Below are 18,964 nucleotides of genomic sequence, written 5' to 3'. Positions count from 1 at the left end.
GTGTTGATAAAGTGAAATCAACAAATCACTGCATGTAAATCAGAAATTAATTTATTTTAAAGCAAAAAAAAAAAAAAGTGTCCTAAAATCAATGTCAAGTTATTTTTGTTTTAAAGATTCTGTGCATTAGCAATTATTTCACATGTCTCTGAGGATGATGCCTTGGTCAGTGTCCTGTCTTAATCAAAGTAATCTTCTATGTCGATGTTTGGGTTGAGCAAGTCCTCTCCGTAGGGTGTCAGGTCCATCTGGTTAAGTATGAGGTTTTCAAAAGTCTCTTCTAGATCCGTTTCCCCAATCAGCACAGCTCCCACCATCCTCCCTCTGCTGAGGATCACCTGCAACCAACCACAACAACAACATCTAGAATAGTGGCCCTGCATCCACTATAATACAGTCCTCATATAGTCACTAATAATCAATGTAATTGGAGTTTCAAGCCACAAAATTGCACCACTTTAAAAAGAAAATAGACTAATATAAGACCTCTTTACATGGAGTATAAGACAAAAGAGCAGTGGAAACTTTCAACATTTTTGAATCCTTAAATCTGTTCATTAAAGTAAAAGTACCAAGTATTTTTTTCTTTATGTACATATGTAAATTGTATATGACTGTAAAAATTTTATGTGTGTATACTGTGTATACAAACGGAGCAATCCGCGGAAACAAACTAGTGCGGGCATTTAGGAATCGAAAACACTAATCGAAAATCAAACATCTTCGTCATGGTTCTGGAACCGGACATTAGGAACCGTTTCCTATTTGGAACCGGTTCTCGGTGCCCAACCCTAACCCAGACCTTCCCCTAAACAAGTCAATACAGAAGAGAAAGAGGAGAAAAAGTCAAAAGCTGTTTGTTAATGAATGTGCCTGTGTGGCATTTTGCATCAGCAAATTTAACACAGAATTGTCTTTCTTCTAAGACTTTATTAAGTTTAAAATATAGAGCTTTGTATCGCTTATCGACAATTTATGAAAAAATATAGAGATATGAGTTTTGTTCAATATCGCCCAGCCCTAGCCCCCGCAAGAAGCCTTTCTCTGCTTTAGTTACCTTGACATACTCGTGGCCCTTGGTGCAGCGGACCAGCAGCTCGTGGTCCCGCTCTAAGCCCTGCCCATTGAACTTCCCCAACAGGACAACCTGTGAATGATCACAGTGTGAGAGCAGCACACTATTCACTGATGTCCTGCTGGAAACTCTACCACCATAACTCACTTTGTAGTTAAAAAACCTGGTGACATGTGAGAAGAGTTCGAAGCAGAAATCCAGTTCTATAGGTTGGGTTGAGGCGTGTGCCGCCATGCAGCGCCCGGCGTACCAGCCCATCTGACGGGCCTGCGTCCACAAACGCATCTGTACACAACAAACATCAACACAGCACGACTGATGTGTGTTGAGAAAAACACGAAGCTCGAGCAAAGGCAAACCCTCTTAGCAAATATTGACATGTAATCACGTATCAAGTGTTTCAGCCGCGTGAGCAGAACCGTCAACTGTCACATCTTTAGCCACCTAACCTGCTGCCACAACGGGCTGTGTTCCCAGCATGCAGTGCACACGTCTCCAGCTGCATAAACGTCAGGCTCTGATGTTAACATGTGGTCATCAACGCAAAGGCCTCCATCTTCTGCAACTGCAAACTGATCACATACAGCACACATTATTTATCAGCCATAAAAAGTAGAATAGTAGTTGAAACAAATTAATATTCATTAAAAAAAAAAGTTTTTGTTACTGATGTTGCACAAGTGTGAGCTTGAAATACATGTAAAAGGAATTACATTAAACAAAAACACTACAATGTGGCACAAGCAAAGAGTTTATCCTTGTGTGCACCTCGTTTGAAAACTGATATTATAATACAACTTTATTTATTTATTTATATAGCACCTTTTATACATAGGACATGTAGCTCAAAGTGTTTTACAAGAGTTGACAGACAGCCAAGAGCAGTAAAAAAATACAGAATGAGGAAATAAAATCAGTTCAGTGGAGAGCCTATAAAGTATAAAACCATTACAAAATAAGGTTTATTGCATGTTAAAAGTCAGATATCCAGTTCCACTAATGTTTTTTTTTTTTTTTTGTCTGCACATGCTGTCAAAGGTCAACACTACAAGAAGTGCAATCTTTTTTAGACAGCAATGCATTTTTTTTGTTATTGCAATTAAATAAATTGCATTATTTTATTGCATAATTGTGACCATCACCAGCCCTCCCTAAGGAAGGGTAAAAAACGCTTTATTAAAGGGAGAATATAAAAAGAGAGGGCAGTGTTACACCTAGGTGAGGGGGTGGGAGGGAAGGTGGAGGGGGAAGAGAGCAGGGAGGAGCGATTCAAGATAGAGAAATGGGAGGGTGGGGAGGAGTTGATTACTGTAAAGTGAGAGTGAGATGTGAAGTTGTAGGCGTGAGGCTTAACTATAATGGTGGTGGCTGTGGGCAGAGGGAAGGAGTGAGTGGTAATACCTGAAACAGGTATTTGGGATCAACGTGTCTAAAGTTAAGCCCACTACATGTTTTATCCCATAGTCCAAGGCATGCTAGTGCATCGTAGACCGATGTATGTGCAAGATACTGCTACTGTAAACCCAAGCGCTGCCCCGGACTCGAGGACGCAGCCAGAATAGCAGAAAGAATGGGGGCCAGGGAGCCCTGGCAACCCCTCCCCGGCCGAGCAGCCCCCCAGACGCCCCCAAGACACCAAGCCGAGAGGCAGGCACCGCACCCCACATACACCTCCCCGAAAGCACATAGAAGCCGAGGAGCCGGCACACTCCGCCATCGCCCCCAACCCCAAGGCCCCCCACTGACATCCACACCACCACCCCCACCCCCGCACCCAATCCCCCTAGGGGAGGGCCCAGAGAGCCCCCCGCCCGAGACCCCAGCAGAGGGGCCAAGGCCCACGCCCAGCAGACGGCTAGAGCCGCGACAAACAGGCAGCCTGCGGGCACCCGTCAGTGGGCCCAGAGCCAGCAGGAACCGGGCCCCAGGCCAGAAGGACCCAGAATAGAAGCAGCACCGGGAGCAGCACGCCTGAGGACAATGACCACACCCCCGGCTGCCCTGGGCAACGAGGGGACGCAGCACGCCACACTGCCAGCCCCCCAAAGCGGCCCCAGGTCACCCTTTTTTGACACAGCCAGCGCGATGTGCCTCAGTTATTGCTAAAGTCCCCCCGCCGCCCCACCCACCCCCAAGGGCTTAGCCAGACCGCCACACCGGCATGCTGCGCGCGCAAACCAGAGGCGGTACTTTGGGTACCGCCCAAGCAGGGGCCACCCCGCACCCACTGGTATGCAGGAGCTGTTTTTATGTTTATACAGTTTTCTATATACTGTAAATGTAGACAAGAACTGTTGCCCAGTTTCTATTTTCTTTTGTGTGTATATGTACAGAACAATAATAATTGATGTCAGAATGGGAAAGAAAGATAACACTGATTCATATCACCTAGAACAGTAGATAACCTGCTTATAAATTATTAGTCGTCATAAATATTTGTGTGCAATGTCAAGGCGATTTCTTACAGTGTTGCCGTTGATGAACGGCTCAGAATTTGGCACAACACCCGTTGCGCTGACAATAAAATCACAGCCAAAGGTTTTTCCGTTAGTGAGCTGGATGTAAACTGGCCAGGATTCTACATCGAAGGGAGAGAAACAGGATGAGCACAAGACACAGTAATGAGAAAAAAAACACGTGTATAATCGATGCAGTTCTAACCGTTCTCATGTCTGTGTGTTCCCTGGGAAGAAGTCAGATGGTCCTTAGATGTAAAAATATTTTCCACCTCACACTGGTATTCCACTGAAACTCGGCGGGTCACCTGATCGAACAACGAGCAGGACAGAGCAAGGCAAGATGACATAAGTAACGGATGAAAAGTACTCACGTTACTGTAACTGAGTTGCTCTAATGGGTACTTGTAAATCAGTAATTCTACTTGTACTGAAGTACGTTTTAAAAGAAGTAATTTGTTACATTTCTACACCAAACCGTTACTGAGTAAATTGTTATTTTTTTGTTTTGAAATCATTAACGAACATAAAATGAAATGACCAGACAACAATAAAATGTATCACATAGCCGACCAATCAGATTAAACGTAATGCACGGCCACAAAACAGCATTGAATGCTGGTTATTTTCTCAGTTTTAAAGTTCATAAATGTATCTATACTCAGAGCCTGGGAATTTATTTAAAATTTTTAATTTAATTCATTAGTGTTATTTTATCTAAAAAAAAATTGTACATCTTGACAAACCTTTTATTTTATACATATGCTTTTGTGCAAGATTTCATCTCTTCCTTTTTAAGTTTATACATGAGATGTTTACTGTATGCAAAGGAAACCAAGGCAGGAATTATTACCAACAAATAAAGATGGAAGTAACTAGTAACTTTTAGTTTGAGTACTATTTAATTGAGCTACTTTTTACTTATACTTGAGTATTTTATGTATGACTTACTTGTACTTGAGTACAATCTCAATCAAGTACCAGCACTTCTACATTAGTACTCTTTACACCTCTGCATAAATCTACAGAACTAGTAATATAAATTGATCCAAAGTTAGAAGTATAGTATATTGATCCAATAGATGGGAAATTCACAAAATGCAGCAACAATAGAACAGCACACAGTAAGAACAAAATAAAAACCAGTGTACGGGACATGAATTAGGAAAAAAAAAAAAAAAAAAAACTAATGAATTAACATTAACATTAAAAAGAAACAAAACGAAATACAACAAATGTGCAAATGACAAATGAAGGAATATGGAAGTTATTTACACAAAAAAGAACAAAAAGGTTGAATTATTATTAACAAAGAAGATTTGCATGGCTAATCTCTCTATCACCTGCTCAGACCCTTTCAGAATGATTCCTTGGTGCCAGTCTGGACCCAGGGCGCTCCCAGACTCTGTAGAAGCAGAGCTACCACCTCGTGAATGTCTATCTGAAAAATAAAAACATCATTTAAACATCTGAATACAAAGTGTAGAGCTATTTAAGAAGGTGACATGAATAACCACCTGCAGTGAATGTCTGAGCAGCTTCAGGCGTAGGCTCCTCTGTGGTGTAGCGAAGTCTTTTACAGGGCGCGGCCGCAGCTGGTTTATCGGCCTCTAGGGACGGGATGAGGAACTGCGCTGCTCCAGCGTCAAAGAAGGTGTTTCCTATGGATTTGTCCTTCACAGCCCAGATCACATCACAGCCCTCCACCTCATAACTGGTTAACACAGGGGTGCCAAACTCATTTTAGTTCAAGGGTCAAATATGGACCAGATTAATCCTAAGTGGGCCACAGATTTTAGGTGGAAAAAAAGAGAAATGTCATCATTAATGTGCCCTAGTTTGCACTTCTTTATATATATGACATTTAAAAAATATTATTATTATTATTATTATTATACAAGTGACAGATTTCAGTCACTGCAGGATGTTCTCTTTTAAACTTCATTGATTTTGTGAACTATTTGTATTCATTTTGGGAAATTTTTGTGGAAAAATGTTAAGAAAATTGTAGGATTTGATTTACTTTTTTTTTAAATGGAGAGACCTTTCAACAATTTGAAATGGAAATAACTGCCATGATGAAATATAAGCATGGGAAAACTGAGTTCCACTGAATTGTTGTTTTTGTAGATATACAGTATACAAATTAATTAGTGGGAAATTTACACAATGATTCAGGTTTTTCTCCTGCGGGCAGGATTGGATTCTCTAAACGGCCAGTTTTGGACCCGAGCCTCGAGTTTGACACATGTGGGTTAACACATGATTAGAAATACTCAATGAAAAAATGAATTAGTAATAAACAAACAGATAAAAAATCTAAGTAAACAAAAGAATACAGTAAATTATTAAAACAAATTACATTTCACTTTTGAACTTCTAAACCTTCATTGCAGGGATAAAGGGAAGGGGATGGAAAATTATTAATAGAAAATGTCTTGATGCACTTGCACTTGATGCATCGCAAATTAAATATGACATTGAAATGTCCGGTCGGATTACACGATGACAGTATTTTTTGTTGCTCTTATTTAAAAAAAAAAAAAAATGTAACACCAATATGACAGCTTCATGTTCTACTGCACACATGGACAAGTGGTGGGGCCCTTGGTAAACAAAAATGCACAAAATCACTTACAAAAAACACAAAAATAGACAAAAAGAGAGAACATTTTACAAAAATACACCAAAAGGACTCCAAAAACACACAAAATGACTACAAAAACACACAAAAAAAACATCAAAGATCTGCAAAATCACCCCAAAAGCAAAGTGAAAAAAATGAAGACAACAGCAAGCACACACAAAATGAAAGAAAACATTTCAAAATTACAGAAAAATCTACAAAATGAAACCTGAGCCAAGGAGGAGAGCAGACGTGTTTTTTCAGAGCTCTGGGAAAAGCTATACTCCCGTCTGATAACGCGACCTTGATTACCAGCGAGCAGCGACCAGCTGCATCTGAAGCGAGAGAAAACTGGGCCCAGAAAATGCCACCAAAAATGGAAGAGAACTTTAAGCTCCTCAAAGAAGAGCTTAAAGAAATGATTAAGGACATGACTAAGGACTTGAGACAGGATTTCACGTCCTTAGGAGAGGAACTATCTACGAAGATGGAGATGAAGATGGAGAACATGACGAATGCCTTGGAGAAATCATTGAAAATACTGGAGAATGATGTCAAGGTACTGAAAGAAGAAAATGCAAAGAATGTTGAAAAGATAAAAACGCTGGATGCGAGGGTTGAAGATTTGGAAAGAAAAGAAAGAGAAAAGGATGTCATCATCACGGGCCTAAAGATAAGGCCAAGGAGCTACGCCAGTGCAACAAGACAAACAGAGGATCCGACCATCGAAGACGAAAAATCGATTGAAGAACAGGTGATTGATTACCTGGACTCGAAAGGTATTGAAGTGAACCCAGACAACATCAATTACTGCCAGCTGCTGCCAAAACGCAAAGACACCAGAGATGTGAAAATTACATTCACCAACGTGAAATATAAAGCTGAAATAATGAAACAAGGAAGAAAACTGGCGGGAACGATGGTGTTTATGAACGAGAACCTGACGAAGCAGAATGCAAGTATCGCATGGAAAGCACGCCAACTGAAGAAAGGAGGGAAAATTGTGAAAACTTGGACCAGAGGCTGCAGGATTTACATCACACCCCCAGGAGGAGAAAATGGAAAACCCGTTCTACTCCAAAGGATGGAAGACCTGGAAAAATACGAATGAGGTACCTAAAAGCCAAGAACACTGATAAAAATCATGGATATGGACAGAACCACTAAAAATCATCCACAACATCATCAACATCAACAACGGGAGATTAATCAAGTAGACGAAGTGGACCCAAATAACTTTTCACATTGGAAACAATACACGAACTGCCATTACTACACAGAGAATGAGTTCAAAGTGGAAAATAAGAAGGAAAGAGGTCTGTCACTTGTTCACTGTAATTGTCGCAGTATGTATGCAAATTTTGAAGACATTAAGGATTACATCTCTACTTTGTATAGGTTTGATATAATAGCACTATCAGAAACTTGGATGACAGAAAAAAAAGGCATGGATTTTATGATAAAAGGATATAAATTTGTCTATAAGAACAGATTATATAAGCCAGGAGGAGGTGTAGCACTATTCATAAAAGAAAATATTGAGATGGAGATTATAGAGTCTTTGAGTTTAACTGTGGAAGAAGTAATGGAATGTATAACAGTGAAAATTACAAGTCCAGAGGGACGTAAGATAATAATCTGTTGTTTATATCGTGCACCTGACTGTAAAATAGACATATTTAATGAGAAATTAACTAAAATGATAGAAGAAATTAAAAATAAGAGATTACTGATATGTGGAGACTTCAATATAAACATTTTAAATCCTTTAAAAAATACACACATTGAAAACTTCACCAATTGCATGTACACAAATGGATTAAAACCTCTCATAACGCAACCAACCAGAATTAATAAACACAGCTCAACACTGATAGATAACATCTTCACAAACATACAAAACACAGATGTAAAGAGTGGTATATTAATAAATGACATTTCAGATCATTTACCAATATTTATGATACTAAACACAAAAGAGAAGATGAACCGTGAAAATCATAACACACAGACATACAGGAGACTGGAAGGAGAAAAACAACTAGAAAACTTTAAACAACAGACAAAAAGAGAGACGTGGGAGAGAGTCTTCAAGGAAGAAGACGTGAACGTAGCATATGACACATTTACAGACACAATAACGACAATATACGATAAATGCTGCCCTTTGAAACACATAACAACCAAAAGTAAAATAAACAATGTACCATGGATTAATAAAAAAATAGCCAACGTATGCAAAAAGAAAAACATATTATATAAAAAATATATAACAGAAAAAACATCAAAAGCAGAACTACGTTACAAAAAATACAGAAACAAAGTTAATAATTTACTAAGAGAAAAAAAAAGAGAATATTATGAAAAACAATTAAAAGAGAATAAAAACAAAAACAAAAAATTGTGGGAAATAATAAACAATATAACCATGCGCAAATGCAAAGAAAAAAATGCAGACCACTTTATAATAAACAATGTGAAAGAACACAATAAAAACATAATAGCACAAGAACTCAACAGTTTTTTCATAAATACTGGAAAAAACACAGAGAAAGGAATAAATAAACACCCAACACTTAAATGGAACCATTATGACAATGAGAAGAAAGACATTGATAAGTACCTTGTACTTGAAGAAGTAACAGAAGCAGAGGTGGAGAGAATAATCACTACCTGTACCTCAAAAAAATCCAGAGACGTTAATAATCTAACTATGAGTCTAATAAAAACCATAACAGCTGAAATAACCCCGCCATTAACACATATAAGTAATCTCTCATTCAAGAATGGTGCTTTCCCAGAAAAGATGAAAATTGCAAAAATCAAACCGATTTACAAGGGTGGAGAAAAATGGAATTTTACTAATTATCGACCTATATCAATATTACCACAATTATCAAAAATTCTGGAAAAACTGTTCATGAACAGACTCGACAAATTTATAGAAGACAATAATATACTACATGAAGGACAATATGGATTTAGAAAAGGACGTTCAACAGCAATGGCAATAATTGACATCACGGAGAATATAAGAGAAGCATTGGAAAAAAAACTATTTGTATTAGGAATTTTTCTGGACCTAAAAAAAGCCTTTGACACAATTAATCACGATATTCTTGAACAAAAACTTCAAAATTACGGAATAAAGTACAACGCCTTAAAATGGATTAAAGGCTATATGACAAATAGGAAACAATATGTTGACTTTGAAGAACACACATCAAAATGCCAAACCATACAATGTGGTGTTCCACAGGGTTCAATTTTAGGGCCAAAACTGTTCATTCTATACATAAACGACATTTTCAAAGTCTCACATAGCCTCAAACTAACGTTGTTTGCAGATGACAGAACCATTCTATGCACAGGCAAAGACATTAACACTCTAATAGAGTCAACAAATGAGGAACTATTAAAAATTCAAACTTGGTTAGATGTAAACAAATTAGCCCTAAACGTCAGTAAAACAAAATTCATTAATTTCGAAAAGAGAAATAAAATGGTAGATATAAGACTGAAACTAAACATGGAATTAATAGAACAAGTAAAAGAATATAGGGTACTAGGAGTGTGGATGGACGACAAGCTGACCTGGAAAAAACATATACAAATAGTTAAAAACAAAGTTGCCAAAAGCAGTTACATCCTATGGAAGCTTCAACAAATCCTACATACCAAATCACTTAAAACAATCTATTCTTCACTCATAGCATCGCACTTAAACTACTGCTCCAAAATATGGGGTAATAATTACAAAACGTATCTTGAACCACTATTTAAACAACAAAAAAAAGCTATAAGAATTTTACATAAAGTACCATACAACACACACACAAACGATTTATTTGAGAAGTCAAAATACCTAAAACTGCAAGAAATAATACACTACAACACACAAATACACGCATTTAGGGCTGCATCCAAAAAACTACCACATCGAATACAAAAACGTTTCACATACAATCAAAATCCCTATGAATTCAGACATAATAATGTGTTTAGACCAAATAGGGTCATATCAAACGTTGGCAAACATAGTACTGTGCATAGAGCCATGAACCTCTGGAACAGCCTTGACGAAGAGACACAACAGTCAGATAATCTGAAACAATTTAAGGACAAAACGAGGAGTACATTTTTACACACATACAGATCTCAAGTCAACTCTTCATTGAACGCAGAAGAACTTCACGTTTGGAGAGTTGGAGGAACGTAAACAACGACTGGAAAAGAAAGCCCGAGGAAATACGGAAGAAAAAGACTGTGAGGAAGAGTAACAACAGGAACAATGACTGCAGACGAGAACACATCACAAAAAAAAAAAAAAGGGACAAAAAAAAAAAAAAAAAAAGGGAAGAAACGAGGTTGGATGTAAAATTATCTGTGTTCAAATTAGGGGACGGATCTGGATAAGCATAATGCTTTTTTCCGTCGCCCTTTCCGGCATGAAAAAGGACAAAAAAGGACAAAAAAAAAAAAAAACAAAAAAACAATGATGTGATTTTGCTCTGAATGTCAAATGAATTTCTGTGAATGCAACCATGTCGGAAATGAACTGAATAAATAAAAATAAAAATACACTAAATGACTAAAAAAAAACACAAACCAACAACATGTATACAAAATGAGAGAAAAATTTACTTTACACTTTATACAAAAATTACTTAACCCACAAGTTTTACACAAAATAAGAGTAAAATATACAAAAATACACAAAATGAAAGTAAACAGTACAGTGTAAAAAAAAAAAACTATTTAAAAAAGAAATCACATTTTACTTTTCAAAAATGTAATGCTGCAAAGAAATTCTGAAATAATTCGAAAAGATACATTTAGAAAAAAAAGAAACAAAAATATACCCAATGGTTCACTTTTTTCACTGAAAGCAAAATGCATTGTGGGAAGGATCCACTTACACTAATTCCAAGGCAATCCCTCCATTTCCAACAACAACGATCCTCCTTGCGTTGGAGAGACGTTTCTGAAACTCCTGAGGCACAAACAAAAGCACAACATTTATTTATTTTTTAGCAACGTTTTCTTTCACAACATCCACCAGGACATGATTTTAATGAACTCGGTTCTTTCAGAATATTTCTCTGCTGTGGTGAGAAAATTATAAATTTGGTATTTCGTACCTTTAAACAACGAGGTAGTGGATTGTATTGTGTATTATTACAAACATCTATAGATATTGGGTTGTACCTGAGCACTGTCTGTGTCTCGTATCCCCAGGACATGAGGGTTGTCCTGGCTGAGGAGCTTGGGTCTGCCACCGCTGCAGATACAGAGCTTATTGTAGCCAAAATAACGTCCATCTGCTGTTTGTACACGCTGAGCCAGAAACAAGAAGCAATCAGATATCTATCACTTTATCCAAAATAAACATTAAAAGTTTAAAACCATCATTCTGCATTAAAAAAACACAAAAGAATTTACGTGACACACACATAACATGTTGCTAAAATCCACACAGCCTCTTTTAATGACTAAAACCATATTAGTTTATTTTTTGAAGCTTTTGATACAGAAAAAACACAGCAATGCTATGCCACACTGGTGTTAAAATAATAGTGAGGAGGAGGAGCAGGGACTATCTGTAACAGGATGTCATTCTGACATCATGAATGCAACACGTGCTGTTCCACAGGAATCTATTCTAAGACTTTTCTATTTTTAGAACCTGTGATTTTTTTGTCATCACGGTAAATGGATAGAAAAAATGTAATTCAGAACAATATTGTATTGCAATAGTTAACAGAAAACTGTAATTCAGAGTACACTGCATTTTTTTTCTTCTTAAATAAAAAAAATATATATATATATATATATATATATATTTCTTTTATTTTTATATAAAATAAATAAGGCAAGAACTAAAACAAAATAAAGTGGAAATTGCAATATGACAGCGAGTATACGCTCACTAGGGCTGGGCCAAAAAAAAAAAAATCGATTCAATCAATTTATCAAATTTGTAAAAAAACATTTTTTATTTAGCAAATTTGAGTTTAAAAAATAAATACATTTATTTTATTTATTTTTTTACATTTTTAAAAAAATGTATTTTTCCTACCACAGTTTTTTCGGACATTTTCGTGTTCCGACCTTGTGGATTTTTTTTAAGGCAAAAATTGCTCACAGGTATGTTTTAGGACTATTTCACGCATTTACGCACATATTTTTAACTATAAACAGGTTTAAGCAAAGAAACAGAAATTTGTCACGCAAAATATGATGTAATATGACAGAGTTCCCCTCCTGCAGTAGAAACCACTATACGACATGGACAAAACTCTCACTGACATATTTGTTGATAATATCACACATTTACTTCCAATTTTCCATTGCAGCTACTTTAGCATCACATCCCAAGCAAAGTCTTGCTGGATTTTAACGTGTGCATTCAGTGAATATACAGTGGTGAAATATAAATCTAACAATAAAATCAATAGTTAATTCAATTAATCACATAAAGCATGGTTGGCATGATTTCTGGAAGTATAAAAGCCAGTAATGATGCCTGATTAGGGAAAAATGAGGAAACAAAACACAAAAAAGTTAGAGACGCGGTTTGTAAATATGTAAACTCTGGAATAAAAAGATGGAAAATTTTGAAACGGACAGTTGGAACCTCAATATTTATTATTTACAAAAGTGATTTCTTCATCGCTTTTTTCCTGCCTGGTATTCATATAACTTAGAGTTGTGACAAGTTGAACTTCAAACAATAAATCATTTTACATGTAATTTTCTAAATACTTAGTATTATAAGTAATTAGCATATTCCTATTAATCTGTTTTCAAGGATTCAATGTTTTTCTTGTCTTTTCCACAAAAGAATATGTAAAAAACTTTGTGCCTCAGTGCCCACAGCATACTGTAAATAATAAATAGATAAATTATAAAATGAAAAGTTGACAAGTATAATATAGTTTTAATTAAAGGAGACATATCATTTAAATCCTTCCTTTTTACATATAAATCATACAGTTGTGGTCTATATAAAGCAGAACTGCAATGCTTGGGTCTGAATTCCTCATTATTGTAGCTCCACAGGCCCCTTTTCTACCCCTTTTCTGATGTGCTTCTGAGAGCAACTCGTTTTGGTGCGGTCTCTTTAAATGCAAATGAGACACTTCATACCCCGCCCCCTCTCCAGGTTACAGAGGTGACACTCGGTTCAACTCCACCCTGTTCGGCCATTTTTGTAGTTTGGTAGAAGAGATACGATTATTTAGCGGTGCAGAAACTTTTTATTCACACGTTATTTACAAAATGTCAACAACGGAAGACTTGTTCATCCAGCCTTACATGTTCCAGCCAGAGTCTGACCCAGCGGAGCGAGATGAAAATGAAGATGATGAACCTGCAGAACCCTAACAAGTGAGCTAACACAAGCGCCGAGCTAAAAGCTAGCGCCAAGCTAACGTTTTCGGAGACAAAAACGGCAAAGTGAAATGACTAATGAAAACTTTAGACTTAAATTAAATCACGTAGGCCATATCATCAAGGATCTAAAACGAGCACACAGCGCTAACATATGAAGACGGTGCAACTGCTAATGCTAACAAAACAATGACAGGGACGTCTTATCATCACACTTTTTAGCGTTATTTACAGCTTACCGAAGTGCTCTGTTCGTCGTCTCCAAAGATAGAAGGAATTGAACCCTCAATCAGACAAAGTCTTTCGGCAAATCCTTCTTTATACTGGCGGAGGTTGCTGAAGCAGTCATCCTTGAAGTGCTTCGCGCACACAATAATGACCTTACCCACAGATGTGGGTACATTTCCGTGAAAAATAAAACTCAACCAGGCACTTTGAAAAGGTTCTGATGCTGGGAGACGGTGTAATGAAGCGTGTGGGTTACTACATCCAACAACCAAACATCCTCTCGTAACTTCAGCATCCTTGAGCTTGGACTACAAAATGAAAGCGAGAAACAAAAATGGCGGATTGCTCGAAGTGTTGGGCCTGGAGTCGATGTCCTAATTTAACAGTTCCGCTGCAAATACTGTGACGTAATTGTTCAAAAAACGTAATAGAGAATAGAAAAATCGAAACAGATTGAGAAATATGAGCAAAACAGAATATAAAGATATCTACGGAGCACCTGAAGAGACTAATTTGAACTTTTCTGTACTTCTAAACACTCTAAATATACAACAAAATGCATTTAAGGGCTAAAAAAGTGGATTTAACATGATATGTCCCCTTTAAGTCATGTTTTTTTTTTCATAGTTAATCATTATCTAACTGGTGGTTTGCATTGTTTGAGCGAGTATATACGTATTAGGGATGTCCCGATACAACTTTGTCGCTTCTGATACGATGCTGATATTGCAGCCTTGAATATTGACCGATAACGATGCGATGCGATATCAGCACAAATCATACATACTTTTAATACTTATTTTGTAGTGTGGAATGTTAGAAAAGACTTGATCAAGTGATGTTCCTCAGAGAACAATAGTCAGCAACAGTAGGTATCAGAAAAACTGACCCATTTATTATTAACCAATTAGTTACATACATTTTAACCTTCAACATAATATCTACAGTATTCTACAACTGAATAAATATAATATACAGTAGTCCCTCACTATATCACGGTTCACCTTTCGCGGCCACTGTGTTTCATAGATTTTTTTAACAGTGCAATTTTGGATGCATTTTTTACAGCGTATGAACGCGCATTGTGTTCTGCGTCCTGATTGACTAATGCTGCGTTCACCCACCAGCGACACATCCAACTCAGTGAGTTTCACTGCCTGCTGAAGTGAAGAGCTGTGTTCCTTTTTCTTCTCTCACAAACATAAACCACCAGTAAAAAAAGCTGGTGTGATTAGCGGCTAATGCTATCCTAGCTCAGTGCTACATAGAGAACTTTTACCTGCTACTACCACCTCCACGCCAAATCCTTCCTAGTATGGTCCTGGTTATAAAGGCCGTGTCATACAGCTCCAGGTGGTCACACACAGCTTCTACTCCATGGTTGAATGGGTGAACAGAATGGTGTCTGTGTTGACGTGACGTCATCATCAACAAAGACTCTGATTGCGTTTGGCATCAATGTCTGATCTCTAGCAGTGTGACTCTGAAGTGCTGTATGTTTGAAAACAAGTTTACGTTTTAAAATCTACAAAGGTTTGAACTTTGAGAGTGTTTAAACAAGAGAGAAATGTGAGAAAATGTTAATTATTGTCTGAGAAAAGTGTATAAAGTGTGCGGTGAGGGGTTTAACAGCCTTAAAACATGTATAATAATTGTTTAAAAAAAATAAAAAAAATTCAATACTTCACGAATTTCACCTATTGCCGGTTATTTTTAGAACGTAACCCCTGTGATAAATGAGGGACTACTGTACTATATATTGGAGATTTTAGATGCAGTCCGATGAAATCCGATATTCGTTGCCTTGCTGATATCGGATCGATATCCGATATCATTATCAGATCGGGACACCCCTAGTATAGATCCCTTAATTCTCTAAAAACTCCAAATTACGACAATGTTCATTAAATGTTTTTCACTCTAAACTTCCACCATCATGATTACTGCAAAATAAATGCACACCCACATTACACACTATTCACTATATCTTCAGCAGACATCGTGATAGATTTAGCTTGACCTACTATTTCATTCTATCTGTTTTCTCCATGATTTTATTACATTGTTTTTATTTACTGACGCTTTATATAATTCATTCAATGTATAAGCTGTCCACTAGATGGCAGTGCTATCCTTTCCTGAAACAGGCTGCAGGAATTTGCAGTCAGCATTTACTGTAGATCCAGTGGGGTTCCTTACATGTGACTTTGTGTCCAGTGATCTGACAGCAGAGTGAATGACAGACAAGTTGGGAAATTTCTCCTGCAGAATGCTGGACGGCTGTTCCTCCACATCAAACTCCTCCAGAGTTCTGGACATCTGAGGAGGACAGGAGCAGACTGACTCATCATGGATCCATTTCAACACAATATCTTACAATACACTTGAATTCCTTTTATTACAGAATTCAAATATTTGCATTTGGACTGTAAAAATTAGATTAAACGTTGCCTGTAACAGACATTAAAATATGAAAATGGAAAAGTGCTGATCAGTTGGTTTTTCGTTTTATTAAATGGTCTGATTGCAGAAATTGTACACATAAGGCATACATGTCCAATTCAAGGCAATTTGAAGCCTCCAAATAGTCCCTAAAAACTCTAGATAAAAAACAAAAAACTAATCAATAATCCCTGTATAACCTTAAAGGGTCCATGTTACGTTAAATGGACTTTTCTGAGCTTTAAACATCATAAAGTGCTATTTGGGCTTCATACACATGCCCAAAGAGTCCAAACACATCGCTCCAATTTGATGACGCGTTCCCACTTTGATGACGAATTTGATGCAGCACTGAGCTGGAGAAGCCACGCCTCCAGGAAGCTCTCTGCCATGATTGACATGTAAACAGACACGCCCACTAAGGTGAGCATGTCAGCGTCCTTCACACAGTGCTATGTATGTATTTTCTACAGTCTACGTATGTACCAGCGAACGCCCCGCCCCCACACTCTGTCTCGTGTTTATAAAGCAGCATGAGCTCGGCTACGGAGTGGGCGGGCCGTCCTCTGGCCCTATGTCACCGTGTGGGGAGGGGGAAGTCAGTGTCCCGTCTATAAACACGCCCACTCATGAATATGCATAAGTAGGCCACAAATCAGCCTGTTTGTGTAGAGTTAATCAGAAAGTGACTTTTCAGAGGCAAAAACTCTGGAAAACAGGCGAATTTGGGAAAATAAACCTCAATTAATGTGTTTTTGGGGTTCTTAGAACAAATGGAGATGGGTGAGAAATAGCATGATAAGTGACTTTTAAAAAAACTATACAAAGCTGGTAAAACATGATTACATTGGCAGACCCTCAAATATAAAAATCTTCACAGACTGGCCCCTGCTCCACTACAGGAATTTATCACTAAAAACAATCAAAACAGACCCACAACAGTTCCAGAGGTGACTGTAAAATCCCATCAAGAAAAACCACCTTTGGACAGACTGTATGTTCATACATGGAACACCATCCCAACAACACTACGAGAACTCTAAACTCCTCCTGAAATCGTGCATGTTGGACAATCAAAATTGTCCCCACAACTGAACAAAACTTTGCACAATCACTACACTTTTGCACTGGAGTCGGGTACTGCAATTATATTGGTATTTTAGATGTTTAAATAGATGATTTTTATATTGTGTGTGAGAATGCGTTGTTTGTATAGTGTGAGTGAATATACATGTTTGTTATTTTAAAATTGGATGCCAACGCTTAAGAATATATGAGAGTGAGCTCGGATGTTGGTGATGTGTTGAATTTAATGTAGTGTGTGGGTAATGTGGCTGGCTATTGGTCCAGCAGTAAGCTGAGGATGGAAATTAGCTTTGGCTACAATCCTGCATATTAACAGGTACAGTACATGTTTTTTAAAGCATGATTCTCTTGTTTTTAACATCTCCCTTGAATAAATAAACAAATTACAAATCAGCCGCAGGAGAAATTAAAAATGAAAGACAAAACAGTAAACATTTTGTAAATGATCAAATAGATCATTTGTCAAAGTCACACAGCTCACAAACTCAATGAAACTCCACAATATTTGCCGGGCTCACAGTTTCCCTGTGCTTACATCACATTAATCAAACTTTATTTATCTAGCACATTTCATGTACGAGGCAACACAACTTGCTACACAGTCAAGAACAAGTGATTGCAATGAACACGATATACAGTTTCAGAATAAAAGCCATCAATTGCGTTAGTAAATTGTGTAAATAAATATTTTTGAAAATGTTCCACAAAATTGTCTACAAATTAAATATATTAAAAAAAAAGTTAAGAAAATGTAAGTGAAGATCCCACAGGGACTTTTATCCATCACTGCCTTAAAAACTTTATGTATAATTTATTTGTGGAGTTGCCACTTGGGCTCAAAATATTAAAACTTCATGTCTGGAACCTGTGGCTCACTTGAGATCAAACTGGTCTGTATTTGGCCTTAGCACTTTTGTGTGGGATTATCTAACTGATTTACAAACAAAATAAGTTATCTAACTTTTCAGACAAACAAAACAGCTCTAAACTAGCCTTCCTATCTGTGGCTCTCTATGTGTTGTGTAATGCAGTGATTGGTAGTTTCAAGAAAGTACAAATCCGTGTAAACCTTGCTGCTTTGGGCTGAAAGAACCACGTGTTTTTGTGTGTACATTGCGGTGCACAGTGAACTCAGCAGTGTGTGTTTTGGCAGTGAGGGGGACAGACAGGGCAAATGATGACCCTGGCAGTGAGAGCTGACCTGTCTGTAGTTGGTGACTGCCTTGATGTGAGGACCTGCTGTGATCAGAGCCACATCAGCACATGGTGTCTGAGAGGACAACTGTCAGGGAATGTCAACATTAGAATAACACACACAGGAGTGGCAGAAACACACAGATATGGCAGTCATTTCATTTAAAAACATCCTTCTTGTACCTGCTCGACACATGTCACTCCGGCTATTCCTCCTCCAACAACAACAAACTGAAATGTTTTCACCTCTTTCTCTTCCATTTCACCGACATGCTAATCTAACACGAGTTTATCGGGAGACCTTTGCAAACTGTACACCTTACAGCTATTCCGTAATGTTTTATATATGCTTACACTAATAAAAATCAACAGCTTGACAATAAAAATGTGTCTAAATATCGTCGATAGTCGGTGTTTGGGAACAAAAAGGAGACAGAAGTGGTGTCACTTCCGTGTTTACAGCTA

General features: G+C 37.4%; 1 protein-coding gene across 1 annotated transcript; it reads right to left on the bottom strand.

Moving 5' to 3' along the window:
• Nucleotides 1–83: 83 nt before the first annotated feature.
• Nucleotides 84–18,964, bottom strand: pyroxd1 (pyridine nucleotide-disulphide oxidoreductase domain 1). Its single transcript, XM_028449922.1, has 13 exons — nucleotides 18,683–18,964; nucleotides 18,507–18,587; nucleotides 15,977–16,096; nucleotides 11,366–11,494; nucleotides 11,077–11,150; nucleotides 5,049–5,245; nucleotides 4,875–4,972; nucleotides 3,737–3,839; nucleotides 3,541–3,653; nucleotides 1,525–1,647; nucleotides 1,223–1,360; nucleotides 1,058–1,147; nucleotides 84–338 (listed from the first exon to the last, which is right to left on the bottom strand). The coding sequence occupies exons 1-13, from the start codon at nucleotides 18,758–18,760 to the stop codon at nucleotides 180–182; spliced, it is 1,503 nt and encodes a 500-aa protein (XP_028305723.1). The 5' UTR covers nucleotides 18,761–18,964; the 3' UTR covers nucleotides 84–179.

This window comes from Gouania willdenowi, chromosome 6 (assembly GCF_900634775.1).
Source record: "Gouania willdenowi chromosome 6, fGouWil2.1, whole genome shotgun sequence".
Classification (NCBI taxonomy): Eukaryota; Metazoa; Chordata; class Actinopteri; order Blenniiformes; family Gobiesocidae; genus Gouania; species Gouania willdenowi.
This window is presented reverse-complemented; position numbering and strand designations above follow the sequence as displayed.